Genomic DNA, 27,317 nt, shown 5'->3' with positions numbered 1-27,317 from the left:
CCAAACTATAACAGTCTGCATCCCCTTAACAATTGTTTGTATTGAGCTGTATTGTATTGTACCCATTCTGCAATCTGTTAATAACGTTTTCATCCATTCATTCTACTAGCATTAACGTTACTACGTTAATGTATGCTAGCCACAATGCTATACTATTATAATGGCACTACACGTAAGCTAACAAAATCTGCAATCTTTTTGTGAGACTAAACTCCGCTCTTGGTGGTAAATTGTGTTGATGTTGGTTTTGTTTCATCAACAAATGAGGCAGAACACACACTGAATGTATAATTTTTTGTTTATTGCACTTTTATTGCACTTTGTTTCTTGCTGAAAAATAAATGCTATGTTGCTAAATGGCTCACACGAGGTGATTTAAAGATGGTGGACTGTTTTTGAGCAGGATGTGGAGTGACTCGTTCAACCCTTCTGATTGGTTGAAAATGGCCTTCATGTTTGAGCTACATCGCCATCTACTGCTTTGGCATTGTACTACATGTATATACATCACTCTGTGCGGAATTTAACCCATTCTCTGCCACCACTTTGATCATCCTAAACCATTCTCTGCCAGCGCTATTTGTCTATGGAGATGTTCACCTTCTTTGCAGGGCTATAACTTTTTAAATTGTATTGCTAAATTGACATTACTAGGGCCCATTCAACATCAATTATCTATCGTTCAGGATGTAGAAATGTTTTACTTTTTCATTCACACATTCATACGAAAATACCGTCTAGAGTATAAATGTTTTTATCGTTTTCTGCAGTATTTCATAGAACGTGAGATATAGGCATAAATGCATATATTAGATTATCAAATGCAGTTTGATACCGATCCATGCTATATAAAAAATGTAAACGGTACATGGTCCTAAACGTTATGACTGATCATCTGCGGGTGAACGGAGGGGGGTCGTTTATAATTCCGTGACCGACGTTAAATCGTGTGGACTGGGCCTTAATCACACACACACCACACACACACACACACACACACACACCGTTTAATCTGCTTAAACACCACATTCACCCTACTACTGTTTTTTAGGATACACTTTGGTTCCTAGGCCTAACAAAATTAATAGTTGGTTTCCGGTTGCCGACCGACCCTGCCGATTTAGGTGCGACCCAATTTATTTTATGAGTTTAAAAAAAAAAGCATAATAAAAAAAAAAAAAAAATTTATATAGAATAAAGTTTCATAGAAATCTTAGTCAAACATTTAGTATTATGGATATTAAACATGCTGGCAGAGTACATGCATCCATGTTGTTGTGAACATTTTAATTAAATAAAGAAATTCCCTATCCATAGTCGCTGTGGGAAAGAATAAAAAAAAAAAAAAAAATGCCCTACCTACCCATGGCCAAACTGACAACCAACAGGAAACCAACAATATATTTTACTTTGCCCTATTTAAAATGCATTTAGTCAATTTCCCCATCCCCTGTGGTGGCCTTTTTGTTGCATGTATGTGTGTGTGTGTGTGTCAGTCAGTCAGTGAGAAACGGAGTGCTTTTCTGTGTCAATGCAGTGAACAGGGCCCCTCATTGAGCCTGGTGGCTGGGCTGTGAATGCCCCGGGCTGGGTTGGCATTAGCCCTGAGGCCTGGGGAGAGCTGCCCTGACACTGCTATACAACCAGACCCTCCCACCCTCATTTATCATCACTGACCTAGTGTCCCTCTCTCTTGAAGCACTGAAAGCAGAGCTGGAGGAGATGGATGGAGAGATGGATGGAGCGATAGTGAGAGCAGAGGGCAAGAGGGGACAACGAGTTACAGATGCTCACCCCCCATCCAAGTCACACTCACTCACATACACACACTCTCTTAGCTGTCCATCGTGTTCGATGATGACGCTTGCTCCAGGGAGGGGGGGGGGGGGAGGGGGGGTTAGCGACGCTGCCGCTGGTGCCACTTCTCGTGGGAGTTGAGTCCGATCCTTGAGCCGCACACCCGTCCACAGATGACGTCATACTTCATGGTCCATTATACACCAACGGCAGCCGGCCAGAAAGAGCCACACATGGCTCTCTGTGTTTGTAGTCCTGACATGCGTTACTTAGATTCACATATTAATGTGACCTCAACATAAAAGTGGGGAAAGATGCAGCTCAATGCAAAGACCACCAAGAGGAATATGTAACATGATGCGTGACTGATTGAATGATTGCTTGGCTGGCATGACTTGTGATTTGTTCATTGTGACCCCCTTTGGTCTGGATGTGAAGACCTGACCCATGCTCCTTCTCTCCTCTTCCCTCTCCGTCATTTCTGCCAGGCCTTTGGGAACGCCAAGACGGCCCACAACAACAATTCCAGTCGCTTTGGCAAGTTCATCCAGGTCAACTACCTGGAGAGTGGTGTAGTAAGAGGGTGAGTACAGATGTCTGTCTGTGTGTTTTGTCCTCTCAAGCATCAATTCAGCCCCACACAGACTACTCTCCAGTATCATACCAAACATGGCCAGTCTTGTTGTTTTGTGTGTGTTCTGTCCCCCCCCCCCCCCCCCCTCTCTTCCTGTAACTTCACAGTAAAGCCTTCCTCCTTCCTAGTATAGGCTAATATCTGCTTCTGTATCTGCCCAGTCATCTGTTCCTTGTGTGTGTGTGTGTGTGTGTGTGTGTGTGTGTGTGTGTGTGTGTGTGTGTGTGTGTGTGTGTGTGTGTGTGTGTGTGTATTAATAAACAAGAGTTCACCGCACACAAGAAGGCTGAATTGCTTCCTCTTTTTTATGACATCATCTTCAAATGCAAATTCCGCAAACATCACACTTTGCTTACAGCTTCATCAGGTTCGCTATATTTATTTGTGTGTGTGTATATATATATACATAAATAAATGTTTTCCTCTGTGCTGTAGTGTGTATGTGTACAATGTGTTACTCCTGTGTACTATAATGTGTGTGTGTACTGCAGGCAGTATGTTGTTCCTCTCTGGTTAGTAGTTGCATCACAGTCTGGTCCACCGTGTCACTTCCTCCTCAGCCCAGGAAGACAGCATCACAACACAACATCTGTGTCTTCCTTTTGGTTAAGACTGGAAGAGACGACACTGAATACAGTGTTTCAGCAGAAACACTGCTAAAAAAACAAGATATTGAGAGACGCCTCATCTTCCTACCTCACTAAATAGAGTAAACCATTGCAGACGTGTTACAGCAGAAATATAGCGGCGGAGTCAGCCTTTGTTATACTTGAAGCGTTAGCGTGTTTGTGGGGGAGGCTGAACAGGATGAGTTCACAGTAAGCAGGCAGCACACAGCCCCAACCTGATTAGGCTGTAATGGTCTCATCATAGAGGGGGCTGTAATCCAATAAAGATAGTTGCATTTAGCTAGCTGAGGTTTTTCTGTGCAACTGAGCCCCCTTCAGCCTGATCAGCACAGACCAGCATTTGAGCACATACGCGCATGAACACACATACTCACTAGGGGTGTGTGTGTGCATACACATATCTCCAGATTCACTATACTACACAAATTTAGAGTTTGAGGTCACAATAAAATTTTCGATAATTTGTGTTAAAATGTATATTCATACTACACTGCTATAGATACAACTAATATATAATTTATTTATAGTAAATATATACTATTTATAATATGTTGATTTTTATTTCAAAGTCATAAACAATGACAATTAACCTTTTTAACTATTGTGCTAATAGCAGTAGTCATACCATACCACCAGTTAAATTGAGAAAGAAATTCATACCTAAGGAAGAGAACAAGAATCGGCAGGAGAAATCTTTGATATACGATATACTGTGTTCCCCTCTTTATTTTATTTTTTATTTTTTTCGAAGCTGTAATGAGACGGTTACACCCCTAAAACACACTACACTGTAGGGCTGTCCCCGACTAAGGATTTGGATGGTCGACTAGGATTGGCCAAAATTTGCCGTTAGTCGACTATTGGTCGACTTAAAAAAATTATAATATTTTTAAACATTTTTTTTTTTTTTGTATCATTCCATTTGGGCTGTGGGGGGTGCTTAATGTCTGAAGGAGTCGACTGAAGGCTTCTTGTCCTCTGCAAAAGTATGCAATTGGTCCACTGATGGATACATCTTGATATTTGTCTAGTCTAGTGTGTTCATTAGATGGGTGAAATCCTCTTTCAGTGCCTCTGTGCCTGTTTTCGTAGGCAGTTAGCCTCTGGTATGCGTGCCATTAGCCTATGCCTCTTTTCTTTTGGAAAGAATGATAAAAAATAAAAATACATTTATTTTATTTTATTTATTATATTTGACTAATAGGTTGGCCAGTCGACTACGGCTCCTTTCGACCGATTAGTTGACTAAACGATTAATAGGGGTCAGCCCTACTACACTCTAATGAGATGGTTACTTACACCCCTAAAACACACTACACTGTAATGAGACGGCTACACCCCTAAAACACACTACACTGTAATGAGACGGCTACACCCCTAAAACACACTACACTGTAATGAGACGGTTACACCCCTAAAACACACTACACTGTAATGAGACGGTTACACCCCTAAAACACACTACACTGTAATGAGACGGTTACACCCCTAAAACACACTACACTGTAATGAGACGGTTACACCCCTAAAACACACTACACTGTAATGAGACGGTTACACCCCTAAAACACACTACACTGTAATGAGACGGTTACACCCCTAAAACACACTACACTGTAATGAGACGGTTACACCCCTAAAACACACTACACTGTAATGAGACGGTTACACCCCTAAAACACACTACACTGTAATGAGACGGTTACACCCCTAAAACACACTACACTCCATCCTGAGTGCTGCTGGTCTTCCCCTCTGAACATGGAAGCGTCTCTGGGTGCATTACACCCGGCGGACACCCCAGAGCTCCAGTATAGCGGCGCTGCCCTTTCGCGGGCAGAACAAAGCATGCCTGTCTATCTCTCTATCTATCTCTAACGGCAGCCATTCAGACACAGTCTATAGAAGAGATTAACAAAGGGAAGACTGGGACTAGCTGCTGTTCCGCTCCGCTCTGCTCTGCCCAGCCCAGCCCACTGACTGACTGGCTGACAGGATGTTTTCATGCTCCTGCTCACTGAGCTCACTGTGGCTCTCTGTCCAGCTAATCCCCTCCTCACTGGGCTGAGGGAGCTGGAGCTGAATGATAAAAGGGGGATACACACTCCGACGTGAAGCTGTGTGTGTGTGTTTTGAGATAATTATGCTTCTGTCTGCAATTGACCATATTCACACGGTGGCCATTTTGCTTATGTCATGCTCAGGTTGGGATTCCTTTCCACCCTGTTATGCTACCATGTGAATATGGTCATGTGCGTGTGTATGTGCACGATTGTGCTCGACTGCGTCTGATTGAGTTTGGGCGTGTTGCTCATGTGTATTTTCAAGACCTCTCTCCCTGCTCTAGTAGCTGCTGACAGATATATAGCCCAACGGGTCAGTGGGCTCCTCATGTCTTAGCTGGGATCAGCATCTTGCCCACATTCCTGCAGACAGACACTGATCTTTATTATATCAGCTACGAATAACAGACGAGACACACAAAGACACTTTGCCTTTTAGCTCAAACAGTTGGACAAAAAATAAATAGACAGACGCATCATGAAATTGTTTCATTATTTAATTGTTTAATGATAAAAAGCAAATGCATTAAGTCATATTTATCTAAATAATGTCTGAAATATTTGTATGTTAAATTGAAATGTATTGTTTCTATTTTTGAGGCTGCATCACACAACATCCGTATTATCCTGCAGTCCAATATAATGTTTTTTTTTTTTTTTTTTCTCACGCCTTTATTTCAACGCCGATGAAGCTGAGGTTTCCCGCATTTACAGCAGCAATGAGTTTACAATCAACAGAATAGACAAATATACAAAACGCAATAAAAGCTTTAATGAACAACAAAATCTCTTAAAACAGTCACAAGTTGACACACAGTGATCGGAAATCATACTTTTAAATTCTGAAAATGTTAGTGTGAGTTGTGTTGGGCACATCAATGGGAAAGGCTGATCTACCAAGTTCAGCGCTATAGGGACCCTACGAACCAGACCCTAAGAACCAGTCAGTTGCTAGATGCAAAATTCCATTCAACAACATAGAGATATAAGAAGGTAGCTTACCAATAATAGCTTTAAAAATAAACAAATACCACCTGTCGGAAAGAGAAGGCCAACCTACCATAAAATAATGTTGGAAAGAGAAGGCCAACCTACCATAAAATAATAATAACATAATGGTGAATATCATATCTGTCCCCAGTGATACATTTGAACTGTATGAACGTGTCCATGTCTGATTTCCCATACCGCCTTCTGAATATCTTGATATATCTTGTTTTGTCATCGACTAAAAACACACTTCTTCAATCAATATCTGAAATGGGGGGAGAAAAGAAAAGCGACTAACCTTTGTACTGTCTTTTACTATTATGTACTCTGCTACTAAGGAATCTACCTTGCCTATTTTATTACCTGCTAATGCTAATAAATTATGCACTCAAGTCTGTAGCACTTAACTGTTACTTACCCTTAGCTGCCATAGTTGTACCCTTCCTGCTGATTTTCTGTACAGAACTTCGCTTCTTGGATAAAAGCGTCAGCTAAATGACAAAATATTAATGATATTAGGTATACTATGTTTATCTGGTTTAATGAACATGTATGTGTGGTATACTATGGTTATCTGGTTTAGTGAACATGTCTGTGGTATACTATGGTTATCTGGTTTAATGAACATGTCTGGTATACTATGGTTATCTGGTTTAATGAACATGTATGTGTTATACTATGGTTATCTGGTTTAATGAACATGTCTGGTATACTATGGTTATCTGGTTTAATGAACATGTATGTGTTATACTATAGTTATCTGGTTTATTGAACATGTATGTGTTATACTATGGTTATCTGGTTTATTGAACATGTATGTGTTATACTATGGTTATCTGGTTTAATGAACATGTATGTGTGGTATACTATGGTTATCTGGTTTAGTGAACATGTCTGTGGTATACTATGGTTATCTGGTTTATTGAACATGTCTGTGTGGTATACTATGGTTATCTGGTTTAATGAACATGTCTGTTGCCATGATGATTACATATGACACCGCAAACACACTGTTGTTTTTGGGTTGGAGATTGGACCGTCCTTCAGTATTTTATGTGTTTTTTTAAAGAGCTGTCTGATGATCATCAGTAAACAGTGAAGAAGACAGAGTAATGGGATAGCAGCAGCACTCCAGCTTTTTATTTCTTTTTTATCTCCCCAACATAGATCATTCTGACTATAAGCCTTAGCTCATACTAACAGATGGACAACAGCCATGACTTCAACCTATTAGCTATGTTCTTAGTGTGTCATACAGACTTAATGTAACTTGAATGTGTTTTTCTCATACCTGCGTCGCCCCCTTAAGTGTGCAATCTTACTTAGTCGTGTTTATGACCTTGGACTTGTGGAGTGGGTACTGGGTATATACTCCTGCCTATTCAAATCGACTGCAAAGGTTTAAATCCACTAGCTTCTCTGTCGGCCCCTCTTGACATTCATCCCCACTAGTAACTTTCTAGTGTACCGGTATTGTTTAATGAAAACAAACGGTGAAAACGTATATATTTTTTTAAATACATTTTAAAATTTTATTTTATTTATTATGATCAAATAATAATTTCATAAAGATTTTACAAGAATTGCTTACATTAAATCATATTTCTACACTCCAGTAAGTACCCCACCCATCACCCCTGCTCCCCAATTCCACGGCATCCTGAATATCCCCCAGGCTTACATGAATAACAAAATAAAAAACAAATAAAATAAAAATAAATACAAAATTAAATTAAATAAAGAAAATAAAGACAATTGAGGATCGGTAGAACTATACCCAACAGCAGACCACCCAAACACCAACCACCGCCCCACATGAGCAGCATACAGCCGTGCAAAAATGTATATCTTGATTAATTCCATATTTCGGCTGCTGTCCCTGCTGGTTGCCGTGTGTTGCTATGTGATGGTGTGTGTGCATAGTGACTCTATCCCTCCAACCATATCTGGAGTCTTTGTTCACTATTTTTATTCTTTTTGCCATCTGCCCCTGCTTCCCCTCCCCCGCCCTCATTTCATTACCAGCCCATTTTCACATATGACCCCTACGAGCAAGCGCACGCACGCACACACACACACACACCAAACATAAACAACTGAGCGATAGTACCAGACAGTATTTAGTGTTAAGTGATTAATGTTCATTCTCTTCCTCTTTCTTTCTTCTCCTCTCTCTCTATTCTCTCTCACTTTCTCTTTTCTCCACCCCATCTCTCTCTTTCTCTTTCTCCTTCTCTGTCCCTCTCCTCAGCGCTGTGGTGGAGAAGTATCTCCTGGAGAAGTCTCGTCTGGTCTCCAGGGAGAAGAACGAGAGGTGAGGAGCAACAGGCGGGGTTACGAACCCCTCGCCCCCGTTGACCCCCATGGGCCCTCTGAACAAACAGTGGGAGGTTCCCCCAGGGAGCCTTTGATGGTCAGATGTTAAATCTCGCTAGCCATGGACTTTTGGTGTTCACATGCCTACAACCACACACACACACACAGAGTTATTAATTGACTACTCAAGTCAAGAGTAACTTTATTGTCCCATCATCTGGAAAAAAAAATTTGGGCTTACAACCACACTGCAGCCACAAACACATACATACAGAAATGACGCAACTGACTCCAAACAAAGAAGATAACCAATATAAGAGATACAAAAAAGTACCTGCACAGCAGGTTGTCTGGAAACACCACAGAATTATAGTATGACCAAATATCGATTATCGCATATCGATAATGTTATGACCAAATATCGATTATTCGAGAATTTCCGGCCATTTATCTGGCGCTATTTAAAAGTTTAACTGAAAACGGAATAAAGGAATTTTAAAACCTGTTTGGTCTAGAGCGTGGAACTCTAAACCTCCTCCCAGAGGGCAGTAGCTCATACTCGGCATGTAAAACACGGGAGGGGTCCGAGACAATTCTATTGGCTTGCCTAGTTGCCTGAGAGTAGCCTGTTAAAAAGATCATTGACTACTTGTGTATAAACACAGACACTGGACTCCTTACTAACACACGGATGCTCTGAATGGAGCAATGTTATCCGTTGATTAAATTATGTACACATACAGAAGGCAGACTCCGTCCGACACCTCAGTTATTGGCATAATAAGTGTGTCTGGGAGTGAGTTATAACTGGCCTACTGCAGGGCCGGTGATTCAGATACAATAAACAGACAAAGTGTGGGAGTGAGAGATCGTGGTCAAACTGGGTGCGTCCCTTTTGATGCATTACGTCATGTGCATCCTACTATACCTTGTTATTTAGACTGCTGCTGGTGTCAGAGAGTTAACCATTAACTAGTCCAAGTGTTTAAAAAGATGAAAGGCGTGTTCAGATATTTTGTATTTCGTTTTTTTGCATATTGTGACAATTACAATTTCCATGTTTTTAAACAATACTTGATCCTCACAACTGTACGTCTTATATCTTGTTACTCATAACTTGGGCTACACGACACATCACAAGGTCACAGAGGTCTGTCACTGCTAGTGTGACCAGTAAGGGAATAACGTGACGTGGAGAAGAGATGTGGTTAGGTCACTGTTATAATGTAATTATTACACATTGTGCGGGTGAGTGAGTAATAAGCCCAGGACCGTGAGACGTACGAGAGGCACAGTTGCTGTACACAGGTCTGTCACTGCTAGTATGACTGGTAAGAAAGCATTAGACATGGGTAAGAGACACGGCTACAACATTCTAGTATAACGTTGTTTATTATACACCATACACACAGGTAAGTGAGTGACGGGCCCAGAGCATGAGACGTATTGAGTCACCGTGTATGTTAACACATTGGGTGCCAAAAACACTTTCCAGCGTTATTGCCCGCCATGCGTTGACCACCAACATCCAGCGTTTTTTTTTTAGATCTATACTTCATTTTTTTGCCATGGCATTCATAATTCATCCACCCAACCCCCGGTGCCCTAGCGGGACCCTAGATGGGACTGCAATGGCTCAATACCGCCGCCTGGTGGATAGGGTTGGGCACAGAGAACCGGTTCTAATAGGAACCGGAAGTAACATATTTGCATTTAGATTCTTAATTCCGATTCTTAAAAAAAATTTTATTTATTTATTTTTTTACTTTGTTAATTAATACCCTAGTTACAGTACAGCAACCAAATTAAGCACCAAAATGCACCTCAAAGAATCGCAATCGAGAATCGTTTAGAACAGGAATCGAAATGGAGAATCGGAACCGAAATCGTTCAAATCCAAACGATGCCCAACCCTACTGGTGGATGGTCGGGCGACGGGTGATGGGCGTCGAATAATTGGGATCTTTCTCCTCCAGTATCATTGGCGCACGGTAAGAGAACACTAAGGTTATTTTGAACCCGATTGTGCATTTCCTTGTTTGCAAACAGTCTGATCAATATATCCACCCATACTACATAAAGCCGTTACTGATGATCAAGGAATTATAAACGACCCCCCCCCCCTTCCTCCACGCATGATGAAGCATAATGTATATCGATCATATACATTTGAATTTTTTAATATAGCGTGTATGGGAAAGAAACGGCAATCGATAATCTATCATATGCGTTTGGGCCTATAACTAGCGTTTTTGGAATTACAGCAGAGAAGATTAAAACATACTTATATTCTCGAAGGTATTAACACAACAATGTATTAATGAAAAAGTATAACGCTCCCACATCCTGAACGATAGATAATCGATGTTGAATGGGCCATAGTAATGTCAATATAGCAATACAATTTAAAAAGTTATAGCCCTGCAAAGAAGGTAAACATCTCCATAGGCTTACAGTGCTGGCAGAGAGTGGTATAAGATGGGCACAACTAGGGCTGGGCGATATGGAAAAAAATCATATCGCGATAACGATATGATAATGTTATCATATTTCTCGATATCGATAATTATCGAATTGTTATAAGTATACTTTTTTTTTTTTTTTTTTAACAACATTATTTTGCAGCAATTCTTTGTCATTGCCGCCATCTTTAGTGTTACATCCCCTCACACTCCAGTTCTCAGGCTGCAGCTGGTTTAAAAGCGAAAGTAAACCAGCTTCTCTGCTGGCTGTGGCTCCAGGGGAGTTGAACAGTTCTGGCTCTGCTAGTTTATTTTCGATCTTTTGGCGCTTTTTTGGTGGACAAACCACCGCACATGTGCACCGTGACTTGTGACTGGAGTCTAGTTCTGCTAGCACACATAGCCTACTGTGTACAGACGGTTTCAAACTGTATTTTAAATTAGAAAGCAAACAAAATAAATGGACAAGAGAAAAATAAATCTCAATTTGGTCAGTATTGTCATTTGGACAAGCAAAGCCATTACTTTAAGTTGCAGGCAAGAAAGACAAGTCTGTCCACTGTCTCTGGTTTTAAAACTGCCCTGTTGCAGGTAAAAAAAAGAATTTTATATAAATGAATGATTTTTTAATTTCGATATTCGATATCGATTATTAAAATATATCGCGATATTTATCGTTATCGTTATATCGCCCAGCCCTAGGCACAACCCCCGGTGGTCAATGTGTTAATCACACAGTCTAAAGTACCGCGATGATAACCAAGTCTCTGTTGCTAGTCTGGTCCTGGGCCCTCATTTATCAAGTTTTCTTGGAAAATGTTCTATTTCCACACGTAAGCACAGAATTTAGAATTTAGAATGTGTGCACAAGCTCGTGCACTGTTTTAAGTATTTGCATACCAGAACCGCCCCGATTAACCATATACGGTAATGGAACACCCCCATGAAATGTGGAAAAGTGGACTAAGCCGAGGGAAGCGTGTTGTACACGGTGATGTCGGATATTATATCTATTAACTTCCTAAAAGACCATTGCTGCCTGGACACCGCAAACACTAATAAAGACCATTAACCACTGTTTTGCCGTTGCCCGTTGGTGTCATTAATGCATGCTGGAATAAGAACGCCTTTCTTCATTTATTTTTAATATTAATAATTATTATAATACAATAAAAGACAGCTCCGTCTTTTAATACACATATATTGTACAGTAACGTCAAATAAATACTACAGTCCCCGCTGAAATAAAGGTTCTGCACGCACATACCAGCAGTGATCTACAGCATAAAAGATAGCCACTTTATAATACTATTCTGAGTAGATAATTCATCTGTATCGCAACAGAGTCACGGATCTGGTCGGGGCAGGTAGCATTATGTCGGGAAAATCTTTATGAAATAAACAAATGTGAATTAAAGAATTTAAAAACAAAGTTTAGCATATTAAATCGTTTTATAAGCTTTCTGAGTAGATAATTCATCTGTATCGCAACAGAGTCACGGATCTGGTTGGGGCAGGTAGCATTATGTCGGGAAAATCTTTATGAAATAAACAAATGTGAATTAAAGAATTTAAATGAAGTTTAGCATATTAAATCGTTTTATAAGCTTATAGCTTTTTTCGTGCTGATTTGAGAAGGGTCCAGCTGCAGAGCCGGAGAGCAACTCTCAGGGCCAAGATAGCACTCGTACTATTTTGAGAGAGACAGCAGAGAGACAGACAGCAGAGAGACAGACAGACAGACAGACAGACAGACACTGTTCCACAGTGTGTGTGTGCGTGCGTGCGTGTGTGTGACTACTAGTCTAATAGTAGAGACTCAGCCCCCCCCCCCCCCTGGACCACCTCCTAGTAGAGACTTCTCTAGGAAGAAGACGAAGATGAGGATTAAGGCGAGACACTGCAGGTGAATAGGCAAATATACTTTTTTTGTTGATTTTGAGATTTAGTTATATTTTGCTTCCTAAACATGTCTTCTATGAAACTAGTGACAATAAAACGTCAATAACACACATTTAGTTGTTTATTTTACTTCATTTTGCCTTATTGCATCCATAAATGTCCACATATTTAATGGGGAAGTGCCTCATTTGCATATATAAACATACATTTCAGAAAACTTGTCTCTACTAGGAGGTGGTCCAGAGGGGGGGGGGTCTCTACTGGGAGGTGGTCCAGAGGGGGGGGGGGGGTCTCTACTAGGAGACTAGTGGTCACACACACACACTCCATCTGTCTGTCTCTCTGCTGTCTGTCTCTCCGGCTCTGCAGCTGGACCTTCTCAAATAAGCACGGAAAAGCTTTTAAGCTTATAGCTCCAATTTGGGTCCCAAATTGCGGTACAAATGAAGGAGGTGTCTCGGGTAGTGGACTCTAGTTAATATTATGTTCTCTCTGCAATTAGACTGCCCCTCATTCATTCATTCATCCCTATCTGATGCTATCTCTGAAAACAGTTCCTGCGAGCGCAGTCAGTGCACCCGATAACGCTATATATATAAACCTGCATTCATTCAGAGAGAAAGACCTATTCCACATGCTATTTAGGGTTTGACAATAATTACACTAATATCGCTATTTCACAATGAACTATAATGAATTACGGGGGTCATACAGAACACGTCAGTCAAGCTTATTTCCGCATTGAAACTAATGCATGCAACTGATCTATGCCGTCCGTCTGCAGTCCCCATATTCTACCACAGGGCGTCAGCTAAGCATGCTCTGGGCTGTGCGCAGACATACGCACAAAGTCAAGTTCATGTTCAAATTGATAAATCCCACACTTTGCTTAGAAATGGTCGTACGCACGGGTTAAGCACATATCCGTGCGTACGTCACGTTGATAAATGAGGGCCCTGGAGTCTACTGTGTGATGTCACCTCAGTGATAAACATGGAAACTCATTACTCCTGTGTGCGTTAACAACAAAGCTACACCGCCTACCGACCGATCGGCCCGCTGATAGGTATCAGTTTTTCCAGTCTTGCTATGTGACAAGTCAGCCCAAGTCATTGACCTCTTCCTATTATGTATTTTTAATATTTTTTTTACATCCTGTACACTGCTGGGGAGTTACGATATGATAGGAAATACTCTATTAATCCCGCAGGGGGAAACTGAGTGCCACCATACATGCATGACAATGGAGAAAGAAGCATACCGTATACTTCTCTCAAGGTAGTACAAAAGGGAGAGCACAGCACAGCTCCATAATAAATAATGTACCAACAATGTGACTGTACTTAGTGGTTGTAGATGACATGTGAGGATGGCGTACTTTTAACGCTTTCATTTATTAAGCAGGTGCCGTGATTTATAAATGGTATACTTATTGCTTTCCGCCAAATAATACATCTTAAGAATGCCAGATACATCAAAGAAGAGTTACTTTGTCTAGACTCTAGAACACACTACACAGTTATATTTAGTCTAGAAGACAGTTATACTTTGTCTAGAACACACTACAGTTATATTTTGTCTAGAACACACTACACTTATATTTAGTCTAGAACACACTACAGTTATACTTTGTCTAGAACACACTACAGTTATACTTTGTCTAGAACACCCTACAGTTATATTTGGTCTAGAACACACTACACTCTCTTAACCCTTTAATCGCCAAGGACGACTTTAGACGTCATTCCTCGACATGCGTAATCTGCCAATGACGTCGTACAGCGTCTTTGAGATCAATATTTCAAAAATCTGTCATGGCAATCATATTTTCACCCACGGAGACTTGAGATCTCCTGTAGATCTCCTCTCAACTCTCCAACGGTTCAAGACCGCCATCTGGTGGCCGATCGGCGAATCGCCTAAACCGGAAGTGACGGGCCGGAAGTGGTGCTCACCCATATTTCGTCCGGCCACTCTCTATCGTTCGCGGGACTCCATCTTGATACACTGGATATCGATCCGTTGCCAATAACTCGATAAACAACATGATTTGGACGTATATAGTATTATACAACCTGGAACTGGACCAACTAGATCGACATCCCATAATAGCGAACTTTCTGCTCCACGCTGATCGCCCAATGCTACGAGGAAGCTGCGGTGAGTTTCAGCGTGTTTGATTATTATTATACATACAAACTGCTCTGATCAACATATCACCCATACTACATAAATGATTTAACGTCGGCCACGGACTTATAAACCCCCCCCTCCGGTCACCAGCAGATGATGAGGCATGACGTTTAGGACCTTGTACAATTGAAATTTGTAATCTGATGTCAATCGGTATCAAACTACATTTGATGATCTAATATATGTATTTATGGCTATAACTCACGTTCTGCAGAATGCTGCAGAAAACGATAAAAACATATTTATACTTTAGACCGTATTTTAGTATGAATATGTGAATGAAAAAGTAGAACGTTGCTACATCCTAAACGATAGATACTTGACGTTGAATGGGCCATAGTAATGTCAATTTAGCAATACAATTTAAAAAGTTATAGCCCTGCAAAGAAGGGGAACATCTCCATAGACAAATAGAGCTGGCAGAGGATGGTATAAGGATGGAAATAAGCGTGGCAGAGAAAGGGTTAACCTGCAATCTCCTGGCCATTTTAGTTTTCGTTTTTGAGGACCATACTTTTTTTGCAAACCAAAGCAACATACTTTATACTTATAGCACATGCATGAGCCTGGTCTCCTTTGAAAGATGACATTCTGAAGTTTCTGATTCCAGAAAGATAATTCACTTTCAGTGCTAACTAGTGCTGTCAATAGATTAACTAATTAATCTCACAATTTTCTGTAATTAATCTAGATTAATCTAGATTAAAAATAGCATTTGCTACTTAAGACCGAAGCTTGTAAGTTAACAGATATTTACTTGAGTATAATCATGGAATTAATGTAAAATCAACACAAAGAAAGTATATTTAGTATATTTTAATAGCTTTCATTGAATAGTTTCTCTCCTGTGAAATACAAATGTTCAACAAAACCATCAACATTGACTCAGCTAGACCTCTTTCTTATATCCGCAGCGCTAAGATTGAAGATTTTTCACTCCATAGATTAATCTAGATAAATTTTTTTAATGCTTTAAATAATTTTTATTAATCTCCAAAGTTAAAGCATACATTTTTACAGCCCTAGTGCTAACGTAATGGAGTAACATATGTCTGAACTTGAGTTGTAGAAAAACTTGTTACTCAAGTTTTTCTGTAGTAGTTAGTAGTCCAGAGGTAGTATTTCCCCAGAAGGTGGTATGGCTTACAAATTCAGACGGAGCCATAGCCTGAAGCCTTATGTAGTACATATCCAAATTTCATAAAGATCCATTCAGAAATTAGTGATTAGGAGTGATTTTGGTAAACTGTGTACAAAGAAAAACTCAGTTTTCTCATAGACTTCATTTGGCTGTTTTTCTCTTCCTGTTAAAGAATTTAGTTTGTCACCTAGATCCCTGATTCATACATCCCCACGTGGGGTATCATTGGAAGCCACACTCATTGGCTACAATGATCCACAATCATTTTCGAGATCGGATCTAGATTGACGGAACTACTGCAGCCTGAGTCAGGAGTGGTATTTTGCGCAATACCGTGTACTTTGCACAAGCCTCAAATACCGGCATGTAACTCGAGAACCGCTGAACGGATTTTGTCGGATTCGCTATCGACAGGCAACAAATAAGCCTTCAATTCGATATATATATTGTATTACAAAATATGCACACCCGAGCCACTAGGGATCGCCAAAGTGCCGGTTGCAAAAGGCCCGAAAAACGTCCCATATGTGGGACGGTGCATTCTAAGAGGTTAGTCTAGAACACACTAGTTAATCAGCGCTGGGGACACTTCCATGCAAGGTTCATTCAGAATTCAGTAATTCGGAATGAAGGAATGAAATATATTTCCATGTGTTCTTGTTATAGATCACTTATTACAATATCATAAGTCGCCATCAAATGAATAACGATTACAAAAAAATTTATTTCCATTTATATCATTTTAATTTGCTGTACAATACATTGAAAGAAGGAACAAATCAACTATGGAGAGATGCTCCCTTTAAACTCACCCTCCTGTTGTGAATATTTAGGAGAATGGCTGAGGAGACTCATTAAAATATTAGGGGTTGGACTCTTTGGGAAACTTAATGATTTCAATCAACTTAAAATGCATCACGAATATCTGGTCAATTCGATAGATTCGATTCTTGAATGTTACAAAGCTTGTATATTGTCTCTTGCATATTACTTTCTACTTGGATAAACTGGGCAATCTAGGATTTAGTGTGCTTCCTTCATAGCTGAATTTATAGTTCTAAGATCATGAGAAAGTTTAAACAAAATCACAAGACAGAAATGGGGTATCTGCAAGGTATTATAAAGTATTAAATGCATAATTCTGAATTGAAGGCCTGAATAGGTATTACAACGTTTTAACCTCTTTAACACATCTGGCGCCAATAACGTCGTACAACGTGTTTCAAGGTTGTGCTAATTCTGCCAAACCACGGCGTACGACGTTATTGATATCATATTTTTTTCTTTTCGCCGTGGTATTCATAATTCCCTCACCCAGCCTCGGCTGATACAGTGGGAGCCTGCACAACTCTGCAACGCTTCAATACTGCCGCCTGGTGGATGATCGGCGAGTTACAACCGGAAATGGATCTCTGGTGATCTCCGTGCATCTGGAAAATGCGTCCGGCACTCACATATTGTTGCGGGACTCTAGACACACATCCGTGTATATGGATTGCTGCCATAACTCAATAAGCGATATGATTTGGGCGTTTATTATTATTATACAAACCGGAAATGGATCTAGTAGATCACCGTCAAATAAGTGGGATCTTTTTCCTCCAGTCTCATCGGCGAACGGTAACAGGACAGTAACGATACTTTTAGCGTGTTTGTTTATTATTATTAATGCAAACTGCTCTGATCAATATATCACCCATACTGCATAAAGCATTTACTGACGATCACGGAATTATAAACGACCCCCCCCCCGCCCCCCCCCCCCCCGTTCATCCGCGCATGATCAGTCATAACGTTTAGGATCATGTACAGTTGACATTTTTAATATAGCGTGTATCGGCAACAAATGGCAGTTGATAATCTATATATGCGTTTATGCCTATAACTCACGTTCTAGGAATTACTGCAGAAAACGATAAAAACATATTTATATCGGTATTTTCGTATGAATCTATGAATGAAAAAGTATAACGTTCCTACATCCTGAACGATAGATAATCGATGTTGAATGGGCCATAGTAATGTCAATTTAGCAATACAATTTAAAAAGTTATAGCCCTGCAAAGAAGGTGAACATCTCCATAGGCTTAGAGTGGTGGCAGAGAGTGGTTGAGACGGGCAAACTCCGTGGCACTTTGTTAACACTTTGAGCGCCAGCTATTATCCTCATCCTGTAGTAAATGCGCCATGTTTTAAAATATAGGCATTTTCACTGTGCGTCGCAGTGTTTGCAGGGCTATATCTATATTCTATATTATAGCTATGGAGACAATACTATGGCTCATTTGACAATAACTATCCCTCGTCCAACATGTAAAAAAGAATTACACGTGTTATCCCGTGGTGAATATTTTTGATGCTCTGATCGTAAGCAACGGTATCTTTATTTAATAGTACATACGTTGATCGTTGCGATCAATGTGAAATCATTCTTGGATCAAAGTAGGATTGATGTCATATAGTCCTTACCTTTACTAGGGGGTATCCCAAAAAGAATATTCCAATTGTCTGATCGCGATTTCCAGTATTGATGTCCATCGGGTCCCTGACATGAACTGGCACAAAATATGCATGGAGTGTGCTGAGCGCGTTTCAAAGTGCTCGGATGAAGCGATTTACTTGGCTTGGTCTAAATTCTCCGCCCGGACCATATACGATGTAACACACAGTGTGAAATAAGGTTTCAAAGGGTAGGCGATACTGCCTAGCAGGATTCGGCCGGTATTGCACTCTCGGCGTCTCAGAATGAGTCCCAATGATACACTCAGGTCCGTGAGACTGCATAGAATTAAAAAAATCGAATAAAAGAAAAAACGGTGAAAACCCGAGAAACCTCTGGTTTTGGCGGTCAACCGCTGGCGAGATAACCCGAGAAATCTCGGGGTTGGCACAGAACATGTTAACAGGCACCCAAAAAAGTGGCAATTTTTTAACTTTTTTTGCAAAGCTTAGCTTTATACTTTTAGGAAAATCACTTTTAGTGCTAATGAAATAGAGTAACACAGGTCTGAACTTGAGTTGAACTTGAACTTGTGTACAAAATGTTTTCTGTAGTGGTTGCAAGATTCCATATTCCAATATTCCAGCATAGAGGTATAACCTGCGACAAAAAAAAGCTCTCAAATCCATTCCCTCATCCACAGCCGTTCATTCTGAAGTGTGATTCACTTCTGGTTTTCACTCGTCAACTTTCATCCCTTATTCGCATTAGATGAGATTTTTGGAATTTGTGAATCGATTTGTAATGTTAGAAGATAGAATCTCGATTCTCTATTTTCTTCATAAGCAATGTACTTGTGAGCATGCATCATGTTTTTTGTGCGTGTGTGTTGTGTGTTTTAGGAACTACCACGTGTTTTACTACCTGTTGGTTGGAGCGTCGGAGGAGGAGCGGAAGGAGTTTAAGCTGCTGCAGCCTGAAGACTACCTCTACCTCAAGCAGGTACTGGAAATAATGTGAAGAAGAAACTCTAATGGTGTTTAGGGCTGCAACGATTAGTCGACATAATCGGCGACGCAGAATTTTTGCGTCGATGCGCTGTGATTAAAAAAATAAATAAAAAATTATTTAATTTTTTTATTCTTTTTTTAAACAAACATATAAACCAACATGACAACACACGATAAGATATACAAGCATTAATTAACAGTGCACATCCAATGAAATCACCATTTAGTTAAATGTCTTATACAGGATATACCCCTAATACCTGCTATCTAATACCCTACACACATGCTCTAGCTCGTACCCCCCCTCCCGGACCCCCCATTGGATAATCCATCCATTATCCCTCGCTCCTAACCAGACACTACCATTATATGCTAGCTTTTATTCTCTCCACCACTTCTAACCACATTGTCATTTTGGATTCATTGAGATTTGAGACCCAAAATTCTTGCTGTAGATATTTCTTGATAAATCACATCGAGATATGTAAGAATCCAGACCTTCCGGCAAATTTTTTCCGGTTGAAACCATCGTGATGCTATCAGCTTTTTAGCCACTGTGATACCCGATAAAACCAATCTCTTTAGCTGTGGATGTACTGCACACTCAAAAACATCATTCAGCAGTAATACAGAGGGGTGTACAGGTATATTCAGAGTTAAGAGATTTGATAATTGCTGGGTCACTTCTTTCCAGAATATCTTAACTGGTGGGCAGTCCCAGTACATGTGCATAAATGTCCCCTTGTCCCCATTTGTACATAATGAGCATTTGGAGTCTTGTTTAAGACCCATTCTGTTCAGTCAAGTATGTCTCCTATAAGACTGAACAGAATGGGTCTTAAACAAGACTCCAAATGCTCCTTATGTACAAATGGGGACGAGGGGACATTTATGCACATGTATTGGGACTGCCCACCAGTTAAGATATTCTGGGAAGAAGTGACCCAGCAATTATCAAATCTCTTAATTCTGAATATACCTGTACACCCCTCTATATTACTGCTGAATGATGTTTTTGAATATGCAGTACCTATACAACAAAAGAGATTGGTTTTAGCTGGTATTACAGTGGCTAAAAAACTGATGCATCACGAAAATAAACAAGACTCCAAATCGTTTTAAAAAGAATTTTATACTTATTTTTTTTGCACTACCTATCTTTGTGAAAGTGGCTTCTCAGCTCTGGTCCAGCTGAAGACAAAGCAGAGGAACAGATTGAACATTGAGCATGACTTCAGAGTTGCTTTGTCTACCATCACCCCAGACTTTGAGACTCTTGTCAGGAGCAAACAACATCCCCAGTTATCCCATTAGTTCCCTGGGATGTTAAGCTAAGAAGTCTGCTAAGAAGGATATATTATTTATTATTATTATTATTATTATTATTATTATTATTATTATTATTATTATTATTATTATTATTATTATTATTATTATTATTATTATTATTATTATTATTTTATTTCATTGTGTTTTTAGCCCTAGTTGCACTTTTGTTGCAACCCCAGTTATCCCATTAGTTCCCCCAAACTTACTGTCGGTCTGTTATGTTAAGCTAAGAAGTCTGCTAAGAGCCCGGAAAAGGAGCCGCGCCCACAGGAAGCAGAGATGGAGGGTGTGACAGAAATAATCGTTAGATTAGTCGACTAATCGGAAAAATAATCGACAGAAATAATCGTTAGATTAGCCGACTAATCGAAAAAATTATCGACAGATTAATCGACTACCAAAATAATCGTTAGTTGCAGCCCTAATGGTGTTACACATACCAGTTTATAGTCCACCCACACGTTTAATGTAAATAGTGAAGATGTGGGCCTGCCCGCTGCACTTGACGTGGTCCTGTATGTCTCGGTTGGTAGAGCATGGCACACTAACACTGCCAGCGGGGCCCAGCATGGTACTGTAAACTCATTTAAATTCAGTTCTGTAGAACCTGAGAGACTGTCCAGCCACGTCCGTGAAAATACAGGACTGATGTGAATTTCCATATATTGAATTTCTTATATTGATTCTTCACATTGTATATATATCGAAGAGCGCCTGTGTTTTATGAATCTGTTAAATAGCCTTCAAGGTAACCTTGGGGATTCATTGTGAGCGGCCCCGGTATTCAGGATGGCTGTCATGCTGTTGAATAGGGTGCACATGCTCCCAGCTCCATGCCTCCTGCCCATATGTGCACTGCATGCTAATGAGGCATTCTTTGTATCCCCTCTTCCTCCCCCCCTCATCCAATCTTTCTTTTCATCCTCCTCCTTCCTCCCCCCCCTTACATCTATCCCTCTCTGTTTTTCTCTCATCTTACCCTTTCTCCTTGACTATCTCTTGCTCTCCCATTCTCTTTTGATATTCTCCCCTCTGTCCCTTTTCTTCAACCTTTTCTCTCTTTTTGTTTTACTCCACTCGCCCCTGTCTACTGGCTTTCCGCCCCTCTGTGTCCCCCTCACTCTCTTCCTGCAGCAGAACTTCCAGATAGAAGATGAGGAGGACCTGCGTCATGACTTTGAGAGGCTACAGCAGGCCATGGAGATGGTGGGCTTCCTCCCCACCACCAAGAGACAGTGAGTGGACCTGTACAGTAGATACAGGAGAGAGACGCATAATATTATAACGCTCTCCTTTAAAAGAACACGCCAACATTTGGGGAAATTAGCTGATCGTCTTCTCCAGAGAAGCCAGCCAAATGTAGGTTTTGTAAACACCTTTCTGTTGGGTGTTTATATTCTAGCCACTCGATAGTCTTTTTGGCCGTGGGACTCACAAAGTGAAAGTAAACCAAATGCACTATACCAATTGAGAGAGTAGTTTTCCTCTGAGAATTTCTTTCCACTCGTTATTTCTTGGTGACGGGAAGACCATCAACAAAATTAAAATCCAGATGGGTTATATGTGAATCTCCCAAACGCTGTACACTAACAAGTTTCTCAACACACCAACATTTTGGGAAATTAGCTTACCGTCTTCTCCAGAGAGAGACAAGAAGATGGATACCAGTTTCCTCTCTGTGCGTTCAGTAGAAAGCTATATGGCTGCATGTTAGCCTAGCTTAGCACAATGAATGGAAGCAGACATGTACGGGTAGCCTTCGGGAGAGGTGTTAGTTGGACAATGCGTAGGCTACCCGTACATGTCCGCTTTACTTACACTTTGTGAGTCACACGGCCAAAAATACTATTGAGTGGCTAGAATAAAGGTGTTTACAAAACCTACATTTGGATGGCCTGAAATGGAAGCGCCGTCCTCTACAGATGCAATCTGTATACAATACATTCAGTTAAAATACACTTTGTAACAGCCGACTCTAAATCACACGTAGAGAACCATGTAATTGTCTTTCAAGTCAAATAGCAGCTACAAAAGACCATATGAATTGAACAGCATGTACTTAATGACCTCTGCATGTTATGTTACGATTAGGGCTGAACGATTAATCGATTTTAAATCGAAATCTCGATTTTAAATGATGCAATTAGCAAATCGCAAAAAAATTTATAAACGCAAATTATATATATTTTTTTTTATTTAACCAGGAATTCCCATTGAGATACAAGATCTCCTTTGCAAGTTGTTGTTGTTGTTATTGTTGTAGAAACGGTTTGGGAGAGGGAGGTAAGGGGTTTTAGATTGTGTGTTGTGAAGTTTAGACTTCAGAGAGAGAGAGTAAAGTACAGAAAAAAAGGTACCATTAGGTACCGTTATCGATTCCCAGGTAAAAAGAAAAATGTTCAGTCTCGGTGTCCCGAACGCGTGTAGTCTTTTACCAACGGAGTTGCAGTTCCGCGTTCTGGTTCCGCGATCTGATTGGCCACTGACGTTTCTCGCTGCGCCAATCCCGTTACGCCTATTTCTGCCTCTAACAGCCTGCTAGCTAGCTAACGCCTAGTTTTATCACTGGTTAAGCTTGGCGACTCTTTCAAAGTTGGTTATGGTTAGAGAACAGACCCACCGCGTAGGCCAGATGCAAGCCGCATTTTATAATAAATCTCTGTGGGGCTGCTTAAAAAAAGAATAATTATAATTGCAAATTTAATCGCAATTGCAATATCTGTCAGAAAAATCGCAATTAGATTATTTCCCAAAATCGTGCAGCCCTAGTTACGATTACGACTGTATGACATGGAAATGACCGATGACAAGTGGCAGATTAGTAACTGCCTCCCTGTGTGCTGCAGGATCTTCTCCGTGCTGTCGGCCATCCTGTACCTGGGCAACGTGACCTACAGGAGGAAGTCCACGGGCCGAGATGAGGGGCTGGACGTGGGACCCCCAGAGGTCCTCGCTACCCTCTCTGACCTGCTCAAGGTAATGTGTATATTTGTGCATGTATTTCTTCTCATAAAATGGTCTTAATCTTGTCTGTTTGTCATAGGTACACACTGTTTTGGAAACGTTTTAGTTTTAGTGGTTTGCAAAAGTTGCCAGTCACTTTACATATTCATCATAGGAATGTTTATTGTGTTGCAATTGAAGATGCAACCAACATTGTCAGCGAGGCAGGTACGAGCTGAGAGTTGCTGTTGATATGAATCTTTCTTCACTGCTTACCGTGTTGAAACGTTCAAACACATTTCCTAAAATGTATTAATTTAATAGTATAACTATTAACTAAATAAACTAAAGTTACTGCATTGATTTATTCATACTCTGATATGGAGTTGGCCTACATGATGTGGAGAGTACATATTGAACAACTATTTACGGTATACACACAGACAACCATAACACCCTAGTAATTTCCAGAACGTTTAAAAAAAAAAAAAAACAGCTGCTTGTTGGTTCAGAATAAAACGTTTTCACAATGTTTTGAACTTTAACACTTTCAGTGCCGGCCATGTTTTCCTTTTTACCCCCTTGAATGCCGCCACCCACTTCAATGATAGCATTCAAAACGCATAATCTATGTTTTAAATTATGGCTATGTGTCTAATCTGCCCGTCGCTTATCAATGACTTGTTTGCAGTCAACATTGTCGAAACGGATTGTTTTTTAATCGGTTCATATCCGGTTGTGACCGGAAGGTCGCCGGTTCTATCCCCCGGATTGGCAGGAAAAATCTGGGATGGAGAAGTGCCCTCCAACCACTGAAGTGCCCTTGAGCAAGACACTTTACCCCCCAACTGCTCCAGGAGTTGCTCAGTGGCCAACAGTGTCAAACTGTGGTTTTACTGGGCATGTAACTTGTTTGGAGTGTGAAGTAGGGCGTTGCTGGAAAAGAGCATCTGTGCTCAGCAAACCTACCCTGGGTAAATAAAAACGAATTAAGTGTGCATCTGACCATTTTAAGAAGTCAAAAGTGGTTTCCAAAATGTTGTAAAGCATAAGTATGAGGTATTCGTGGGCGTCTGTGTCTGACGGGCTCTGTACAGTATGTGACTGTTTTTGTCTGTGTCTGACTGACTCTGTGCAGTATGTGTCTGTCTGTGTCTGACAGGCTCTGTGCAGTATGTGTCTTTCTGTGTCTAACCGGCTCTGTGCAGTATGTGTCTGTCTGTGTCTAACCGGCTCTGTGCAGTATGTGTCTGTCTGTGTCTGACAGGCTCTGTGCAGTATGTGTCTGTCTGTGTCTAACCGGCTCTGTGCAGTATGTGTCTGTCTGTGTCTAACCGGCTCTGTGCAGTATGTGTCTTTCTGTCTGTGTCTGACAGGCTCTGTGCAGTATGTGTCTGTCTGTCTGTGTCTAACCGGCTCTGTGCAGTATGTGTCTGTCTGTCTCTAACAGGCTCTGTGCAGTATGTGTCGGTCTGTCTGTGTCTGACAGGCTCTGTGCAGTATGTGTCTGTCTGTCTCTAACAGGCTCTGTGCAGTATGTGTCTGTCTGTCTGTGTCTGACAGGCTCTGTGCAGTATGTGTCTGTCTGTCTGTCTGTCTGTCTGTCTGTCTGTCTGTCTGTCTGTCTGTCTGTCTGTCTGTCTGTCTGTCTGTCTGTCTGTCTGTGTCTGACAGGCTCTGTGCAGTATGTGTCTGTCTGTGTCTAACAGGCTCTGTGCAGTATGTGTCTGTCTGTGTCTAACAGGCTCTGTGCAGTATGTGTCTGTCTGTCTGTGTCTAACAGGCTCTGTGCAGTATGTGTCTGTCTGTGTCTAACAGGCTCTGTGCAGTATGTGTCTGTCTGTCTGTGTCTAACAGGCTCTGTGCAGTATGTGTCTGTCTGTGTCTAACAGGCTCTGTGCAGTATGTGTCTGTCTGTGTCTAACAGGCTCTGTGCAGTATGTGACTGTCTGTGTCTGACAGGCTCTGTGCAGTATGTGACTGTCTGTGTCTGACAGGCTCTGTGCAGTATGTGACTGTCTGTGTCTAACCGGCTCTGTGCAGTATGTGACTGTCTGTGTCTGACAGGCTCTGTGCAGTATGTGTCTGTCTGTCTGTGTCTGACAGGCTCTGTGCAGTATGTGACTGTTTGTATCAACATGTGGTTCAGGTGAAAGAGGAGTTGCTGGTGGAGGCGTTGACGAAGAGGAAAACAGTGACAGTCAATGACAAGCTGATCCTTCCCTACAGCCACAGTGAGGTAGACGCACTCCGTCATTACAATTACAGTGATGTACTGCAGACTAATTGCTGGCTTGACGTCTGTCTCTCTCTCTCTCTCTCTCTCTCTCTCTCGCTCTCTCTCGCTCTTTCGCTCTCTCTCTTGCTCTCGCTCTCTCTCTCTCCACCCTCCATATTTATTGGTTTTTATCTGTTTTTCCTGTTCAACTGTCTCTTTGTCTTTCCCTATTCTTTTCTCTTTTCTTTTCTCCTATTTTGCCCCCCGTTATATTCTAGATGCTCAATTTCTGAACTGGGTTTATAATTTTTTTTTACATAGGGGTACATTACTCAATGTCCTTCAGGTTTGATCAAGTACTGTACCTATTAGGTCATTCTCTCAGTCCTAGTAAGTGACATAATATACATACTGTAACCTCTCTCTCTCTCTCTCTCTCTCTATCTCTCTCTCTCTATCTATCTATCTCTCTCTCTCTCTCAGGCTATCACAGCTAGAGACTCCATGGCTAAGTCTCTTTACAGTGCCCTGTTCGACTGGATCGTCCTGCGCATCAATCACGCACTGCTCAATAAGAAAGACATGGAGGAATCTGTCCCTGTGAGCCACACACCAATGCATATATATACACATACACCCATACCCATATCAACCTGTAGATGGTTAGATACGTCCTACAGTATATTAGTCTGTAGATGGTTAGATAACTCCTATATTACTCTGGAGATGGTTAGATAAGCCCAGATTAGTCAGTATATGGCTAGATAAGTCCTATATTATTCTGTATATGGCTAGATAAGTCCTATATTAGTCTGTAGATGGTTAGTTAAGTCCTATATTAGTCTGAGGTAATTATTGCCCTACATTTCTCCTGTGATTGTTCCTTATTAGTTTTTTTTTCTTTTTTCTATGCCTCTATTTTGTTTTTGTTTTTCCAGTGCTTATCCATTGGTGTCTTGGATATATTTGGTTTTGAAGACTTTGAGACAAACAGCTTTGAGCAGTTCTGTATCAACTATGCAAATGAACAGCTACAGTATTACTTCAACCAGCACATCTTCAAACTGGAGCAGGTGAGCCTTCTCTCTCTGCCCCCACATTGTTTAACATGTCATGATTCAAAGCAATACCAGATTTTCTGCATTTATGGCACATAGAAGTATGTTGGATCCCCAAAATGGAGAAGAAGTGAATATACGGATGACCCAAAACGGATGGTCCAAGTCTATACTGTTCCGTAAAAGTAATGG

General features: G+C 40.8%; 1 protein-coding gene across 1 annotated transcript in view; it reads left to right on the top strand.

The window, feature by feature from the left end:
* Window positions 1–27,317, top strand: part of LOC311224053 (myosin IXB) — a 159,137-nt gene that overhangs the window by 96,733 nt on the left and 35,087 nt on the right. The window contains 8 exon segments of the mRNA XM_084308861.1: window positions 2,286–2,380; window positions 8,365–8,427; window positions 19,470–19,569; window positions 22,041–22,141; window positions 23,753–23,882; window positions 25,999–26,088; window positions 26,551–26,667; window positions 27,006–27,140. Coding sequence (XP_084164987.1) covers window positions 2,286–2,380; window positions 8,365–8,427; window positions 19,470–19,569; window positions 22,041–22,141; window positions 23,753–23,882; window positions 25,999–26,088; window positions 26,551–26,667; window positions 27,006–27,140 — 831 coding nt within the window.

Source organism: Notolepis coatsorum (genome assembly GCF_963971535.1).
Source record: "Notolepis coatsorum genome assembly, chromosome: 2".
Classification (NCBI taxonomy): domain Eukaryota; kingdom Metazoa; phylum Chordata; class Actinopteri; order Aulopiformes; family Paralepididae; genus Notolepis; species Notolepis coatsorum.
The sequence above is the reverse complement of the archived record's forward strand: the minus strand, read 5'-3'. Positions and strand labels throughout refer to the sequence as shown.